This window comes from Camelus dromedarius, chromosome 8, assembly GCF_036321535.1.
Source record: "Camelus dromedarius isolate mCamDro1 chromosome 8, mCamDro1.pat, whole genome shotgun sequence".
NCBI classification, from domain to species: Eukaryota; Metazoa; Chordata; class Mammalia; order Artiodactyla; family Camelidae; genus Camelus; species Camelus dromedarius.
This window is the reverse complement of record NC_087443.1, coordinates 73,114,295-73,129,669: the sequence shown is the minus strand read 5'-3', so window position 1 is coordinate 73,129,669 and position 15,375 is coordinate 73,114,295. Positions and strand designations below refer to the sequence as shown.

Here is a 15,375-nt window from a genome sequence, read left to right as displayed (position 1 = left end):
TTTTCTCAACTTTTTAACTATATTACAATGGGGGGGGGGGTGTTGGGAAGCCAATTTTGTAACCCTGGCTCTTTCAGGAAAAGACAGACAAGAAAATCTGATTTCCCCAGCAAGTTAAGAAAACTGGTTAGGAAGTGATTACCTTGAAAAGTATGACAGTTAGGGTAAGCTCAAACAATAGTCCTGGAAAAGATTCAATTGCTTGCCCTATACTATAACAGACTCACTTAAAAGAGGATAAGCAATAGTAGGATAAAGATTTTCTTCAAAAAAAATTTTTTTTCCCCTAAAATCAGATGAAAATCTTTTCTTCCTACTCATGACTTCACCTCTGGGAAGTACTACCTCTACATTATTTCTCAACATGGCTATCCATCCTCCCAACACACAGAAAAGATAAGCATCTGATCCAACAACGAGTGTCTAGCAATCCTTTTTATTTCTGTTAATGTTAATTACATAGGAAATATAAAAATACATCCCATTTGTTTAAAAATGTAAACATTACAGATAAAACTAATATTCCTTTTGACCACTGTTCCCCACTCCATGGAAATTCTTTAAATCTAATCTACAGTCCACTTTGTGAATTCTTTCATACAAAGAGACTAGTAGAGATGGAGAGCAACTGGTCACCATTCTTGACATTAGTCCTTTTAATCTTACTTGACAGCTTAAGAATGACTTTTTAAACATACATAATTTATTCTTCATATGAAACATTCAAATGTACACTGACTTACTGAGAATTTTTCTTTGAGAAAGAGCACTAGTGAGTATTTGGTGTTGTAATTTACTCTTTTAAAAATTTTTTAATGCAACACAGCTTTATCTAGTTTTTCCAAAGCACTTAATTTAGCTTTTATAGAAATAGGAAGTCTTTCTTTTGTGTACTCGTAGTTGATGGGCTTATTTAATATTTGATTATGTAATTACAACATTGAGTAAGACAGGTATAAACAGGTTTGGAAATAAACAGAAACCTTGAGCCACCAGAAGAGAGAAGGCTTCCTACCCAGTCTCCCACCAGCCTTCAGAGCATCCAGTACATCCACCAGTAAGACTTTGCAGAGGCAGTGAGGCATGTTGGCAAACGGGTTAAATGAGATTCAATGAAATGCGCTCCTACTGATAGAAATACATACACAGTACATATTCTATGTGCCAGACACGTGAAGTGAATGAAATACTTCTGTGGAAATGATTTTGCTTTTCTGTTTTTTTTCTTCTGGCTCAACTTTTCTAAAGACTGGTTCCGATGTGAAGTGCTTCCGTGGGTTTTTTTAAAGACTTTTTTTCTAAGAGAAAAAACTTATTTACTTACTTTTGTAACATATAACCACAATTTATTTTGTAGGTTCTGTTTCACTGCTTTTTGGGGCACTTTCCAGTTTCCCTACATCTCTCTATAAACATTCATGTTATGACCAAAAATAAAAAGAGAAAGCAAGTCTTATCACGACTCTCATGCCTTTTCTTTCTTTAGCCTGCCCCAATCCTGCAGGCTGTATTCCTGAGAACAAAGCACTCCCTTCCCCTCTCCTAGGTCCACCTCTCCTGCACTATCCATGGAGGAGACGCCCGGAAATGACAAAGTAGACAGTACCCTGCCCACTTAACACTGCAAGTCAGTTACGAGCAGAAGAGCCAGCACAATAGGATTTATAATTATAAATACCAATAAATACTAACCCAGGTGGTTACTATATACTCCAAAGTCCTTTGTAACATAATATTCAAATAACAAGTATTTCAATTCTTGAAGAGCTTCTGCAGATTATGCTTCTGAAAGCTCGAAGGAGTCTGTATTTGTACCAGATGAATCAGAGGATGGAGATGTGTTGGTATGAAGGAAAAAAAATGAGGAAAGGGGATTATAGTCAGCTCACCTTTCCTTTCTTCTGTGTCAAGCTGACAATAACAATACTTATGTATTTTTCTGTTGTTTCAAGTTGACAGTCTAAAATTTAAGCCAAATGACTCAGTGCTGTTTTTATATTTTGAGGTTTAGGGCCTTACAAATTTAAAATTGCTATGTCTTTCTGGTGACTTGAACCTTTTGCTATTTTTGAAATGTGTATCTCTCTACACTTCTTGCCAACTGCTTTGATACTGGTATAGCCATGTCAGCTTTTAGCAGGTTAGCATTTGCTTGGTTTTTCTTTTTTTCTATCCTTTTACTTTTGATTGTTCTGTATACATATACCTAACGTGTCTGTGTTAAAAGCAGCTTGCAGATAAACGTTATCGTTTCTCCAGTATGAAAAGCTTTGTTTTTTAACTGAGTACTAAGTCCATTCATATGTAATGTAATTGTTGATATATTTAAGAATCAATCTACCATTTTATCATTTGTCCCACCTATTCTATATACTTTCTTTTCTTGCCTTCTTTTGGATTAAGTTTTTAAGTTCTATTCCTTCCTCTATTATTCTATTTGCCCCTTTTATTAACTTTTTACAATCTTACTGTTCTTTCTTAAACACAATTAGACCTGATAATAATTTGATCATAATCACTTCAAAATATTCACTAAGATAAGAAGCTCAGTAAGAATATAAAAGGAGATAAATATAGAAAACAATTTTACAGGTGGTCTATACATACAGTCACTCTTACATTAACAAGCTTCTTCTCTTTATGGTGCTAAAAACTTATTATCACTGCCATAGGAATCACTGAGGAAAACAATTAGCGTTTAAGAACAAATTCGTTTATAACTAGACAATGGAATGATCATGAAATAGAAGAGGCAAGCTGGCCTGCCTCTAAAGTGCCTCTCTGCCTGAGGATATAAGCATCTGCCAGTTAGAGATATGCTCAGAAATAAGCAGCATGTTCGTCTAATGAGTCCTTGGGGGAGTTCAAAACTGTGGGTCACCTTCATGTGTCCAGTTCAAGCACTGCTCCTACCAGGGAGGTGGAATCATCTCCACCAAGGAGACTGGAGCTCAGTTCAGGGACAAGGGAGGTGATGGAAAATTCTGAAGTATAAGTGATGGAGCAGGCCAAGGGGAGCAAAGAGAGGAGGGAAGGGTCATTCAGCACCTAAGTACCCGGGGAGAGAGTAAAGGGAACAGGGAAGCAAAAAAGGGTGGTGAGAAGATGCCAAAGAAAGGAACCTCTCGCACCACTTAGCTGCCTGCTTCCAAAACCCAAAGCTATTAACAGAACAGGTCAGCTAAACGACAATTAAAGAATCTTTTAAGGATTCACCAGGAATCTAGTCACCAATGAAAATCTTACCTCAAAATACTTCTGAGACCCTCATGAATAAAAAGTGAATATAAAATGACTTTTTAAATTATATTTTGGATTATTTCTATTTTGGCAGAAATGTTATGTCACAAATACTGTTTCTTTAGAATACTCCCCTCAAAGCAACTTTAGTACATGAAAAAAATCCCATTTACATTACCAAAAAGCAGATTATTTAATTTTTTTATTTAAGATAAAATTAGCAGTAATGACAACAAGATACAACAAAAGCTATCTTCTGACTTAAATATTTTTAATGGCTTCATTGAGATATAATTTATGTACCATAAAATTCACCCATTGTAAGTATACAAGTCAATGATTTTAATGGATTCATAGAGTTGTGCAACCATCATCACAATCCTTACATGTTTTTACAATGTGAGCTGTCAGTAGACACTAAAACAATCTACTTCTCTCACAATGCAAGTGTACACAGACAATTAAATTCGTATTTAAACAGAAGCACTATCTAAAGCCCATGCCTGGGTCACTCTCTTCTCTCTTGCCTTCTGAGACAGCCCACATTCTACCTATGGGGTAAGTATCTCCTAAGCCACCTTCCCTTCTGAGTGAGACAGACCCCACTCTGTCTATGGAGTGTGTGTCTAAATAAACTTGCTTTCCCTTTTAAATGAATGAATGAATGAGTGCCACGCTGGATAACCAGGCCTCCAGCAGAGGCGCAGAGCTCTGCAGAGACCTTGCCAGGCTTCTCTTTTTCGCCAGTGCCCTTGAAGAGTGGGGTTTTCTAATGGCTTTTTAGGATAAATACTAAAGCAATGCTAGTGGCACTCCATTCATTCGTCACTAAAGCATAAAACTATTTCATGTCATTAATGTCATAGCAAAGTCTCTAAAGACAGCAGAGGACTAAAAGTCGCAGTTTAAAATCGTATGCATAGTACATTTTCCCATTTTAATGTCTGATATACCTTCACTTCAAAAGTGGAGAAACAGCAGGTGGTGAGCACTATGTTAATGAATGGGAGCTACCTGAGTGAACTGTGTAGCTATTCAATACTATGAGTAGTAATTCACTTAATTACTCAACTAAAAGCCTCTCCTGCCAAATTAATCAAGATTCCTAAGAATCTGCTCTTGAAACTATTTCTGAATATATCTTGGAAAAGAAACTTGGGCCTTCCATGTTCAGATATTTCTTATCATAACGAGCTTATCCTTCTCCAGCCTCAAGTAATCTTTTTGTGGATATCTGTGTGATGATACAGCTATCTCCCTGACATCACACAAAAAGCAAATAGAGGAAACACCAGTCATGGAGGTCTTTTTGCACAGCTGCTAATTCTGCCAACCACCATTTCTCTCTCCTCACTCCCCACCCCTCATCCTGGTCCCATCCAGATTATCTTAGTGATATTTCAGGCCTCAACTCAGACATCACTTCCTCAGAGATGCTTTCCATCCAGGATCCACACCCCACCAGTCAGGCCCCTCTGCCACATGCTTCACAACATCCCACATTTTTCTTCTTCATCAGCTCAAGTCCAACTATAAACCTAATTGGGTAATTAAAGTCCATCTTTAGGATTCAATTCTACGCTCCTGGAAGCTTTGAGCTTCACTCACCCTGCAGCCCCCAGAACACAATAGGCACTCCGTAAATCTTTGTTAAATATTTGCTGAATATTTTTAAATAGACACTGCAAAGGAGGGCACAGCAGTGAGCGAAACAGACATAGCCCCTGTCTTGGGGCTTATTCTCCAGAGGTAGGGAAGGAGGACAAACAAGAAAGAAGAAAACCAAAAATTAATGTGTAATTACAAATATGGTAAGAATTTGACTATCATTCTTACTTCCTCCCAGACACTACAAGGAATAGAAGACAATGATTTTCCGTGGAACTTCACTCTTCTTTCATCTATTTAGCACACTGCATGTCCCTTCTACTTCCTATTCCTCATCTTAATAAATCTCAACCGATCAAACCAAAGTCAGACACCTTCAGGTTGTCGGAGACAGACTTCCATTAGATGTTGGCTGAAAGTCCACTTGCCTGCAAATGTCTAGGGGAAGAGACCTTCCAAACCAAAGAAAGGCTAATTGTTCTAAACGGTTGTTTTCTAGGCACCTGGGCTAATAGAACAATTTTGGGGACAGAGCTTGCTAAAAGGAAAGGCAATTATCAGCAGAGGATTATCATAAACAAATAATACTTTTAAATTCTTCCACCACACATTTTTCTAAAGGGGCACATGGATTATGAAATACAACCTTCACTAATGCTACTAATATTTCACTTCTAAAAACATTACTTTGTTTAATTCCCACCATGTAGCCTTTTAGTGACATGTTAGTATCATTATAGTTTCAGTAAACATTAATATTACTGGAAAAAACAGTCCAACTTTAAAATTTGTTCACAATTGTTTACCTAGAACTTTAGTGGTTTTCTAGTGAAATATCTGACACCTCTAAGTTAGTTACCTTTAAAACTAAGGGAAAAAAAATAGCCAGCATCTACTGAATGCTTACTACTATCAGGAGCCATGCTAAGCAGTTCATGTGAGTTTTATTAAATCTTATAATAGCTGTTTCTAGGAGGTGTTATCATCGTTGTCTTACAGTCGGCAACTGAGGCTTGGATGATTGAACGTGATCCAAGGCAATCATGTGATCTCAGGGTCAGTTCACCCCTGGGGCCCGTGTGGAGTCAGTGATACTTGGAAAATGCCCTATCCCACTGTAAAATAAAGTATCAAAAGCAACAGGGGGAATTCTCTTTGACATGCTTTTGTAACGAGCATCCCAGTGATATTAGGTTCCTATTAGGACATTAGGTTCCTATTATGGGCTGAACTATGTCTCCTCAAAATTTGTATGTTGGAATCCTAGCCCAGTGCCTCAGAATGTGACCCTATTTTAACAAAAGGGACCTTTAAAGATATAAGTAAGTTAAAATGAGCTCATTAGGGTGGACTCTAATCCCATATGACTGGGGTCCTTATCAAAGAAATTTGGACAGATGTACACAGAAGACAATGTGAAGATGCAAAGACACGGGGAGAAGACAGCCATCTAAAAGCCAACAAGAAAGGACTCAGAAGAAACCAACCCTGCTGACACCTTGCTCTTGGGCTTCAAGCCTCCAGAATTGCAAGAAAATAAATTTCTGTTTAAGCCCTCCCGTCTGTGGAACTTTGCTGCGGCAGCCCTAGCACGCTAATACAGATTCTAAGTCATGACTGCTTACACCCCATTAGCTTGATGACAGTCATGGCTCACCCACGCCGTGTTCAGACTGTCAATGACAACTGTTCAAGTAAACTAATGTTCCCATCTCACTATGCAAGAACAAAAATTCGTCATTAATATGTAGAGAATAAGTAGGAGGGAAACAGGAGTGAGAAAGAGTTTAAGTACAGACATTTCATTCCCCTCATCTTCTACCCCCAGAAGGAGAGATGCTCCCATGGGAAAATGCACATGGAGTGACTATCTCGGGTCCGACACATACCAGGAGCACACTGCCCATCAGCCAAGCTGGTGGCGTGGCCAGAGCAAGAGCTTCAATGGGGCACAGGGAGGGGAGGAGACGAGGTGTGCCCAGGACAGAGGATGAAGAAAGGCAAGGGGAGAAGAGTAAGATGGATGCTCACAGGGCGAGGAGCCGGGGGTGGAGTGACACACAGGGTGGGGCTGCAGTTCTCCCGTGGGTGAGGGAAAGAAGAACAGCAAGGAGCTCAGAAAAGATTTTCCTTTGCTTCTTCCCCACTCCCTTTCTTAATAGCCAAACCTCAGAAGTGATGTGACAAGAGAAAAAAAAAAAAAGGTACAGAGGTTAGGAGAGTGAAAAACAGACTTTCCCTGCCTCTCTTTACTTTTTAAAAATATGTTATTTTTCTAGTTCACTCTATTCCCCACCTCTCCCTCCTCCAAAATACCCTATATAACAGGTTTCTACACTGCCTACCAACTTCCCATTTTTGGTTCAAAGAAAGGCACGTGGTGCAAGGAGGGGAAGTGCATATGAACAGGGGCTGACCACAGGGAATGCCCATACCTTCACCACCTCCTAATGACCACACTTTCACTGCATGAAACTCATCAACCAGTAACATACTTGGACATTCCTTGTAAGAAATGACTTTTGAGTTGTCTACCAAGTGCAAACCCTTCTGCCCTGACTGCCCATCCTGCTTAGAGGTGTGGACATGTTTGAACTTTGTGACCAGGGAAGGCCCCTGAATCAGGCTGAGCCAAAAATGAGTCCACTAGGCGTCTGAACTAGACAGTCGGTCCCAGAGGTTGTAGGGAACATCAGGTGTTGGTTGGCTTGAGGGCTGAGGTTGGTTTGAATACCAGATGAGGGTAGAAATGTTGTCTCCCCCCACCCACAGAAACAGAGAAAGCCAAAAGAAGAATGAATACATGGGGAGAAGTGGTCAGAGACTACCTGCTGCAAAATGTAATCTCAGATCCTGCACAAAGCCACTTCTTGGTTTTGTTCCCTTGAATTCCTAATAAAAATTAGTTTGTCTGCATAAGCTGATAGGTTTGTACTTGCAACCAAAGGAGCCTTGATAAAATATTGATAATTTACTAAGCACCTTCAGGTACATTATCTCACTTGAGACTTACAAGACCCTACGGAAAAAAAGTGGGCAGTTATTTTTACTCATTTTACAGTTTACAAAGTAAACTCAGGGCTCCGGGGCATTGTGGCCCGCAATGACCCAGCCTTCTGGGATACAAACCCTTGTGAAGCCCCTTCCTACACTGGCTCTGGGCTCGGCAACATGACCTTGACCAATGGGATATTAGCAAGCTTAGTGACACAAGCAGGGGCTTAATAAGCCCTTGTACATTGGAACCTGTCTTCTTGGCACCCTGAAAGGATGTCCAGTATCCAGGAGAGAGAAGGGACCCAAGGAGAGGCCTTGTGAGATCAGATACATGGACATATACGCCACATGAAGGAAAACTGAGACACCCAGGCAAATCTCCAGCTGAATGCTGCCACACAAATGACCCCAGCCAACAGAAGAACAGGGCAGAAGGGCCACATGGTCAATCCATGGAATTGTGAGATATTATACATTTTTGTCGTCTAAAGGCATTAACTTTTTGGGTGACTTGTTACACAGCAATAGATGAAACATGTTATATAACTTCTCTATCTCAAAGCTAATAAATAAAACTTGAGGTTTCTTGACTGATGTCAGTGATTTATTCACTGTTCCCAGATATAACTGAAATTGAAGAAAAATAACTCAGAAGTTTCATATGCTTCACTTAAACAAAAGAAAATGAATTTTAGCTCAGAACACTCAACTGTGAAATTATCCTGTCAGCATATAAATGAATTAAAAATATACGTATGTAAATGTGGACAGGTAGGAGAGTGTGACTAAAATACTTAGTATGTTACACAATGTCTGAATGCTTTTCAAATACTTTTCTCCTTTGTACTGAAAGAATTTAAAAACTACCAAAGACAGAATATACAACACTCACAGTAGTAGTATTTCTAAGAGCAAAAAAACAACAATTACCCAAAGAAAAAAGGACAAATTATGATATATTCATACAATAGTGAAAATAAGGGACTGAAGTTTTATACATCAACATGGATAAATCTCAAAAGGATTAAGTTGGGGCAGGGGGAGAAGTCAAAGAATACAAATAGCTTAATATCATTTACACAAAATCTCTAAAATACAGACTTTAGCAACATACTGTTTAGGGATACATATGTAATAAAAGCAGTAACGAAGATCAATGGACTAATAAGTACAACAATCAAAATCTCAGGTTCTCTTGAAGGGAAGGAGACAGGAGGATACAACTGGAGAAAGGCAGTGAGGGCTCCAAAGACACTGGTCATATTTCATTTTTTAATCTGGGTGGGGGGTAACTGTTTTCGTTTTCAGCAAGCTATACTGCATATCTGTGATAAATGGCTTTTTGTGTCTATAAAGCATTTCATAATAAAAACAAATTTTAAAAAATAACCAAGGAATCTAGCAAAAAGAAAATTAGACTGTTTTACAGCAAACTATACTGCGTATTTGTGATAAATAGCTTTTTGTGTCTATAAAACATTACCTAATAAAAAATTCTAAAAAATAACAAAGAATCTAGCAAAAAGAAAATTAGACTGTCTCTGACCATTTGTGCTTTATAATATCCAGAAATCAACCCAGCTTCCAAATGCTCAATAATTTTATTTTAAAAGAATTTTTAAAAGCACACTACAGAGGTAGCTACACTCCCAATTACACAGCAGTAACAGCAAAGCTTCCTACAGCTCATAACTCATATTAAAATTGATACCAAAGGAAGACTAGATACTTCAACTTAGTGCTTAAAATATTTCATTTAATCCTTTTCATGACTTTTTGGCACCTACCTGTATAATATCTACTTTCTCAAAAACAAAATTCCCTCTGAATCCAGGGCACAGGTGCCTGTCCTTCCAAGGGAGGGCCTGGTGAATAACCTAGACCTTCCATCAATTTGCTTGACCTTGATAGGGCTCCCAGAGAGGACTGCACTGTGTATGCACAGATCCATGCTCTTCCCTGGCCAGAGGTGACTCTATCAGGAATGGACAGCTGGCCCAAAGTCAACCAGTCCCAATCTGCCACCTGTCTACTTCTCCAGCCTTATTCCTACTATCCTCTCCCTCAAAATCAGTATAGTTGGTATATCTTTCTGTCAGAGCACCTACCACAATTAACAAATAACTATACATTTATTTTAGTGATTACTCACTAATGTCTGTCTTCTCTCCTAAACCGTAAACTCTGTGAGTATGGGATTGGGTCAGCTTTTGCTCACTGTTGTGTTCAACTGACTAGCATAATTCCTGACACATAGTAGGCATTTAATAAGTTGTTGGGGTTTTTTTAAGACAAAGAAAGGATTGCAATATTATGCCTCCCTCTGCCTAAAGCTTTTCAGGTATATCTCAGAGATACTGTGGGTTCAGTGCAGACCACTGCAATAAAATGAATATTGCAATAAAATGAGTCACTCAAATTTTTTGGTTTCCCAGTGCACATAAAATTTGTTTACACTAAACTGTAGTCTATTAAGTGTGCAATAGCATTATGTTTGAAATAAATGTATACATCTTTATTAAAAATACTTTCTTGCTAAAAAATGTTAACCATCATCTGAGCCTTCAGGGAATCATAGTAGTAACATCAAAGATCACTGATCACAGATCACCATAATAAATATACAGTTTAAAATACTGCAATAATTATCAAAATGTAGGCACAGAGACATGAAGTAAGCAAATGTTGGAAAAATGGCACCAACAGATTTGCTTGACACAGGGTTGCCATAAAATTTAAATTTGTAAAAAAATGCACTATCTGCAAAGGGCAATAAAATGAGCTATTTTTGTTTCACTTGTATGGAAATATATCCACTCTGGGCAGATCCAAAATTAAGGCAAAGGAATCAAAGCCATTAAAGAATCTACATGTATCCTCAAAGGAAAAAATGTCATAGAATGCCACATTAAATTTGACAAGTTTAAAGAGTTAATAAAACATACCTGAATGTAGCTGAATTTTCCCAATTACACCTTCTACCAACCCCAAACAAATGGGATTCCAGGCAAGAAGTAGATCAGTAGCTAAAATAAAATAAGAAGCAGTCATGAGAAAATACTCATCAAAAAACATATTAAAACAGTATCTTTATAGAGAACAAACTAGTGGTTACCAGTGGGAAGAGGACGAAGTAGGGGTGAGCAAGTGGAAGGTAACAAACTATTCGGTGTAAGATAGGCTTAATGATGTACTGTACAACAGAGGAATATCAGCCAACATTTTGTAATAACTGTAAATGGAAAGTAGCCTTTAAAAACTGTATGAAACTTCAAAGAAATTTTTAAAGAAATGTCACAAGACAATTTAAAAAACCAGCATCTTTAGTAGTTTAGTAAAAAATGATCAGCATCCCAAAAGAGCAGTTATCAGCACCCAGAACTGAATACATTACTATCAAGCAATTTGTGAAAAAGTATTAAACCCGAGAGCTGAATATGGTTTCATTAGGACAGTTATGGGGAGATAACTGGCATTCTGCAACTCTACTTGAATGGGAGGCAGTACTTTGGCGCCCTGCAGTGGAGGAAGGAGGCTGGTACACCCCAAGAGGGTAAATGAAAGGAGTTATCCAAGGTCCTATCGCCATAGCCAGTCCAAAATCCAAAGACAGAGCCTGAGAACCACCACAGAGATGTCCACTTACTGGATCACACTCTGGAAGATACCCTTTCCCAAAAAGGCTACCACCCCTTTTCCCAAAGAAGCTAATACCAAGCAAAGAAATCCAGAAAGCCAGTGCTCTTTTATGTGACTTCTACGGCACAAGCTTCCATTTATACTGAGTGCCTGCCATGTGCCAGGCATCCCAATCAGGGTTCCTTGTCCAAACCACAGAACAGACAGTGATTTAGATGACCGTTTTCTTAGTTCTCCCAGGGATAGCACAGAATTTGTACCATTCCAGACATATAGAAGAGAAGCTAATTCATTATACACAACAGATGCCTGAGGACACTTGGGCTTAATTCTCTTGTGGAACCCAGGCGACGAAAGGTTGTTACATTCATGGAGAGAAAGGTAACATTAGTGGTGCTTCAACAGCAGGAAAAGATAAGCAAGAATGAAAACAGTATTTCTGATAGCAAAAAACTAAAATTACATTTTAATTATTACCATTTAAATTCTATTTTAATGAAATTTATCATCAATCTGTAATTCATGGAGGTAATTACAAAAGACTTAATAGTTTCGTCTCCAAATTCACTTGAGTTTTGACTACTGTATCTTGAACATCTTTGCTGTTAATGATATATTCATGGGAGGCAAAAAAAAAAGTTGACTTCTCTTTTTTATTCCAAGAATTAAAGTAAAATAAGGGATTAATTTTGTTTAAGGCTGTTATACATATTATCATTTCTAATCCTGACAACACTATGAGTTACATATTAGAAGCCCCATTTCACAAAGGAGGAAACGGAGCCTTAGAAAAGTAAGGTGGCCACGTCACGTAACAGATCAAGGGCAGAGCTGCAATTCAAAGCCAGGTCTGCCTGACTCAGCCTGTGCTCTTAACCAACCAACTACAGTGCTTCCCTCAGAACCTATATATGGAACTAATCAGCAAGACAGTATTTACATTTTAAGTATATGTATTCTTATTATAAAAATAATACTGTATAAAATTAGAAAAAAATATTTTATCACTACCATCCCACTACCCAAAGATAACATATTTGCTACATTTCAGGTCATATATTTGTGTGCATATCCAAATGTATTACTACAAATACAGCATTATGCGCTAACTTTTTTCTTATATTTCATAAGTGTTTTCTTATGTTTTTAAAATACTCTTTAAAATTATAACTTCACAGCTGTCTAATTTTCCACTTAAGGAAGCACTTCCTCACTCTTGGACATTTAAGTGATTTCGTTTTCCCCTATTATAAAAAATACTATGATAAATGATAAACATTTACAAATATTTATTTACCTCCCAAATTAACAGCTTTAGGACAGATTCCTAGGAATAAAATTAGTGAATAAAAAAAATTAAAGCTTTCAAGTATTACCAAATTGCTTTCTACAAAGGTTATATACCAAGTTAGATTTCTGCCACAAGCATATGAAAATGTTTCTTATGCTTGCCATCATTTAGAATTTCTCTTTTAATTTTCCTAAATTGGTGGCATCCATTGCCTAAATGATATTTATTTTCTTTCCATTGCTGGTAATAGTAAACAACTATGAAATTGGTTGCTTATGTTTCTTCTATGATTTTCTTACTCGTATCTTCTAACCTTTTTTCTTTAGGTTCCTTATTGATTTATGAATTATTTTCTGTTAAAGACATCAGCTTTTTGGTATGTTTGCATATTTTGTTTTAAATGTTTACACAAATCATTTTTTTCATTATCTATCATTTTTTATTTATCATTGTTATCTAAGTTCTTCCTTACCCATTATCAATTGTTTAATTTTATCTCTCTTTTAATTTATAAAATCATTATCAATTACGCATTTACTAATTTTATCTCTGTTAATTTATAAAAATCTATCTCTGACTCCACTGGAATTCCTGTTGGTATACAGACTAAAAGTACCCTGATTTCTTCTCAAATAGTAGTCCAGAATCCCTGTTAGGAAAACCAGTTCTCAACATCTGCCAACACAGATCGCTCCTGCTAAGGAAAGAGCTCCAGCTACCAGTAACTGCACCTTGACCTCAGATGAACAACCAAAGTAGTAAGACTCTACCCCTTGAGCACCAAATGAGCTCTAGGAATATGGAGGAGGATGAAAAAGAGCTAAAGCTGTCAAGGACAGTTACATAAAGGAAATGGAACTTCAAGCACAAGGAAATCAGAAAGAAAAACAATGCAAGGGAAAGAAAGTACAAGGCTTATTCTGGAATCGGTCCCTTCACTGAGGAAACACTTATCAAGTACCTGCCAGGAACCAGGCACTGTTATCAGGCTAAGAAGTCATAAAAATAAATGAGCAAACAGTCTAGATCAAAAGACCAATGAGTATGGTGGAGATATGAATTGATAAGACTGGAAAAAGTAAACTGAGGCCAATGGTAGAGAGACTTGAATAAAAGACTAGTAAGCCTCACTTCCTGGAGAATTGAGCAGGCAGATAATGACATGAGTAAAACAAGACTTCAGCCAGAGATTAGCTGACAGCACTGAGAGGAAGACAGAACAGGGACAGGGCCCAGAAGGTTATTACAAGAATACTGGCTTGAAAGGACATGGTAGATTGGGGAGCAGGGTGGGTAATAGGTAAAGAATGTACAGGAGATTAACATGAAACACCTCAAAGGAAGCTATACAAAGGACAGGAAGAGAGTAAATTAAAAAATAACACTGAAACATCTATTCTCTCCTGGAAGGGAGAAGAGGAGGACACAGATGAGTAAGAGAGAGCAAGGGAGGAAAAGCAGGGTGTGCAGCAGCTGGGAGAAAAGGTGGGTGAGACTTCTTACCTCAATAATACCTTTTTGCATCCTTAGCACTTTGAACCATGTAAATACATCAGCCATTCAAGAAAACTAAAATTTCACTGGAAAAAAAATATAGAAAGATGACCGAGTTTTGTGGTCTAATGACTAAAAATAACAGTCACTGATAGTCTTTGAGTTCCAGAGAGAGAACCAGTTAAGCCCATTGAGACTGAGTTCATAATGGGATGGTCAAGGAGAACTGTCTATGTATAAGAACTAGAGGAGACATTACAGGAGGGGGAAAAAATAAAAGATGATGAAATCGAAAGTACAGGTGTAAAACTTAACCTTGGAAAGGAAAGATACTACTTTTTTCTAAATCTAGAAGAGAAGATGAAAAAGGCTAAATATAGAAATGGAGAAGAGAAGCAGATGGATGTATCAAATGGCCTTGACTCAGGAAAAATAGGAGTCAAAGTCATCTTTGCTTTAGCAGGATGGAGGATAGAGGGAGAACAAGAAAAGTACCAGATGCTTGGCATGGTGACGGGAATCCAGAAAGTCAGTCTGTAAATGTTCTGTGTATGCTTGAAAAGCATGTACATTTTCTTAGTGTTTTCAAGAAAAGGGGTGTCAATCCATCAGTGGGTCATAAGATCAATTTTGTATAATGAGATCAGCATTAACAGCAATGAAACAGAATAGAAAAGAGGAAAATTACACCACGTAAGGGGGAACATTTCATGAAACTTTTATTTCTGGTACATATGTATATATGTGTCTGTTCAACAAGTCATGATGTTAAAACATATGAACACACTATTTAACTTTGGCGTGAGGGCTTGTTATATCAACTTTGTTAATTATGTTGTTCAACTGCTCTATGTACTTGCTAACTTTTTTTGATGGCTTAACAGTTTGAGAGGGCTTTTTAAAAAAAAACTCATACTTTGTTCATTTTTCCTTCTTAATTTTTGCTTCATATTTTTTGAGATGATGTTGTCAGGCACATACAGATTTAGGATTATTATATCTTCCTGGTGAATTGCTCTGTTTATCAGGATGTAGCAACTACCTTTATTTCAAATAATGCTCTCTGCCCTAAAGTCTTGTTTAACACTGTCTAATATTATGAGAGA

At 37.6% G+C, this 15,375-nt stretch overlaps 1 protein-coding gene across 6 annotated transcripts in view; it reads right to left on the bottom strand.

Moving 5' to 3' along the window:
• Positions 1-15,375, bottom strand: part of INPP5F (inositol polyphosphate-5-phosphatase F) — a 77,162-nt gene that overhangs the window by 47,947 nt on the left and 13,840 nt on the right. For all 6 annotated transcript variants that reach the window (XR_010381997.1, XM_064488489.1, XM_064488488.1 and 3 more), the window contains exon 2: positions 10,791-10,871. Coding sequence is in view for 5 of the 6 variants with exons in the window: in XM_064488489.1 (XP_064344559.1) it covers positions 10,791-10,871 (81 nt within the window). In the remaining variant the exon portion in view is untranslated. The remainder of the gene's footprint in view (positions 1-10,790; positions 10,872-15,375) is intronic.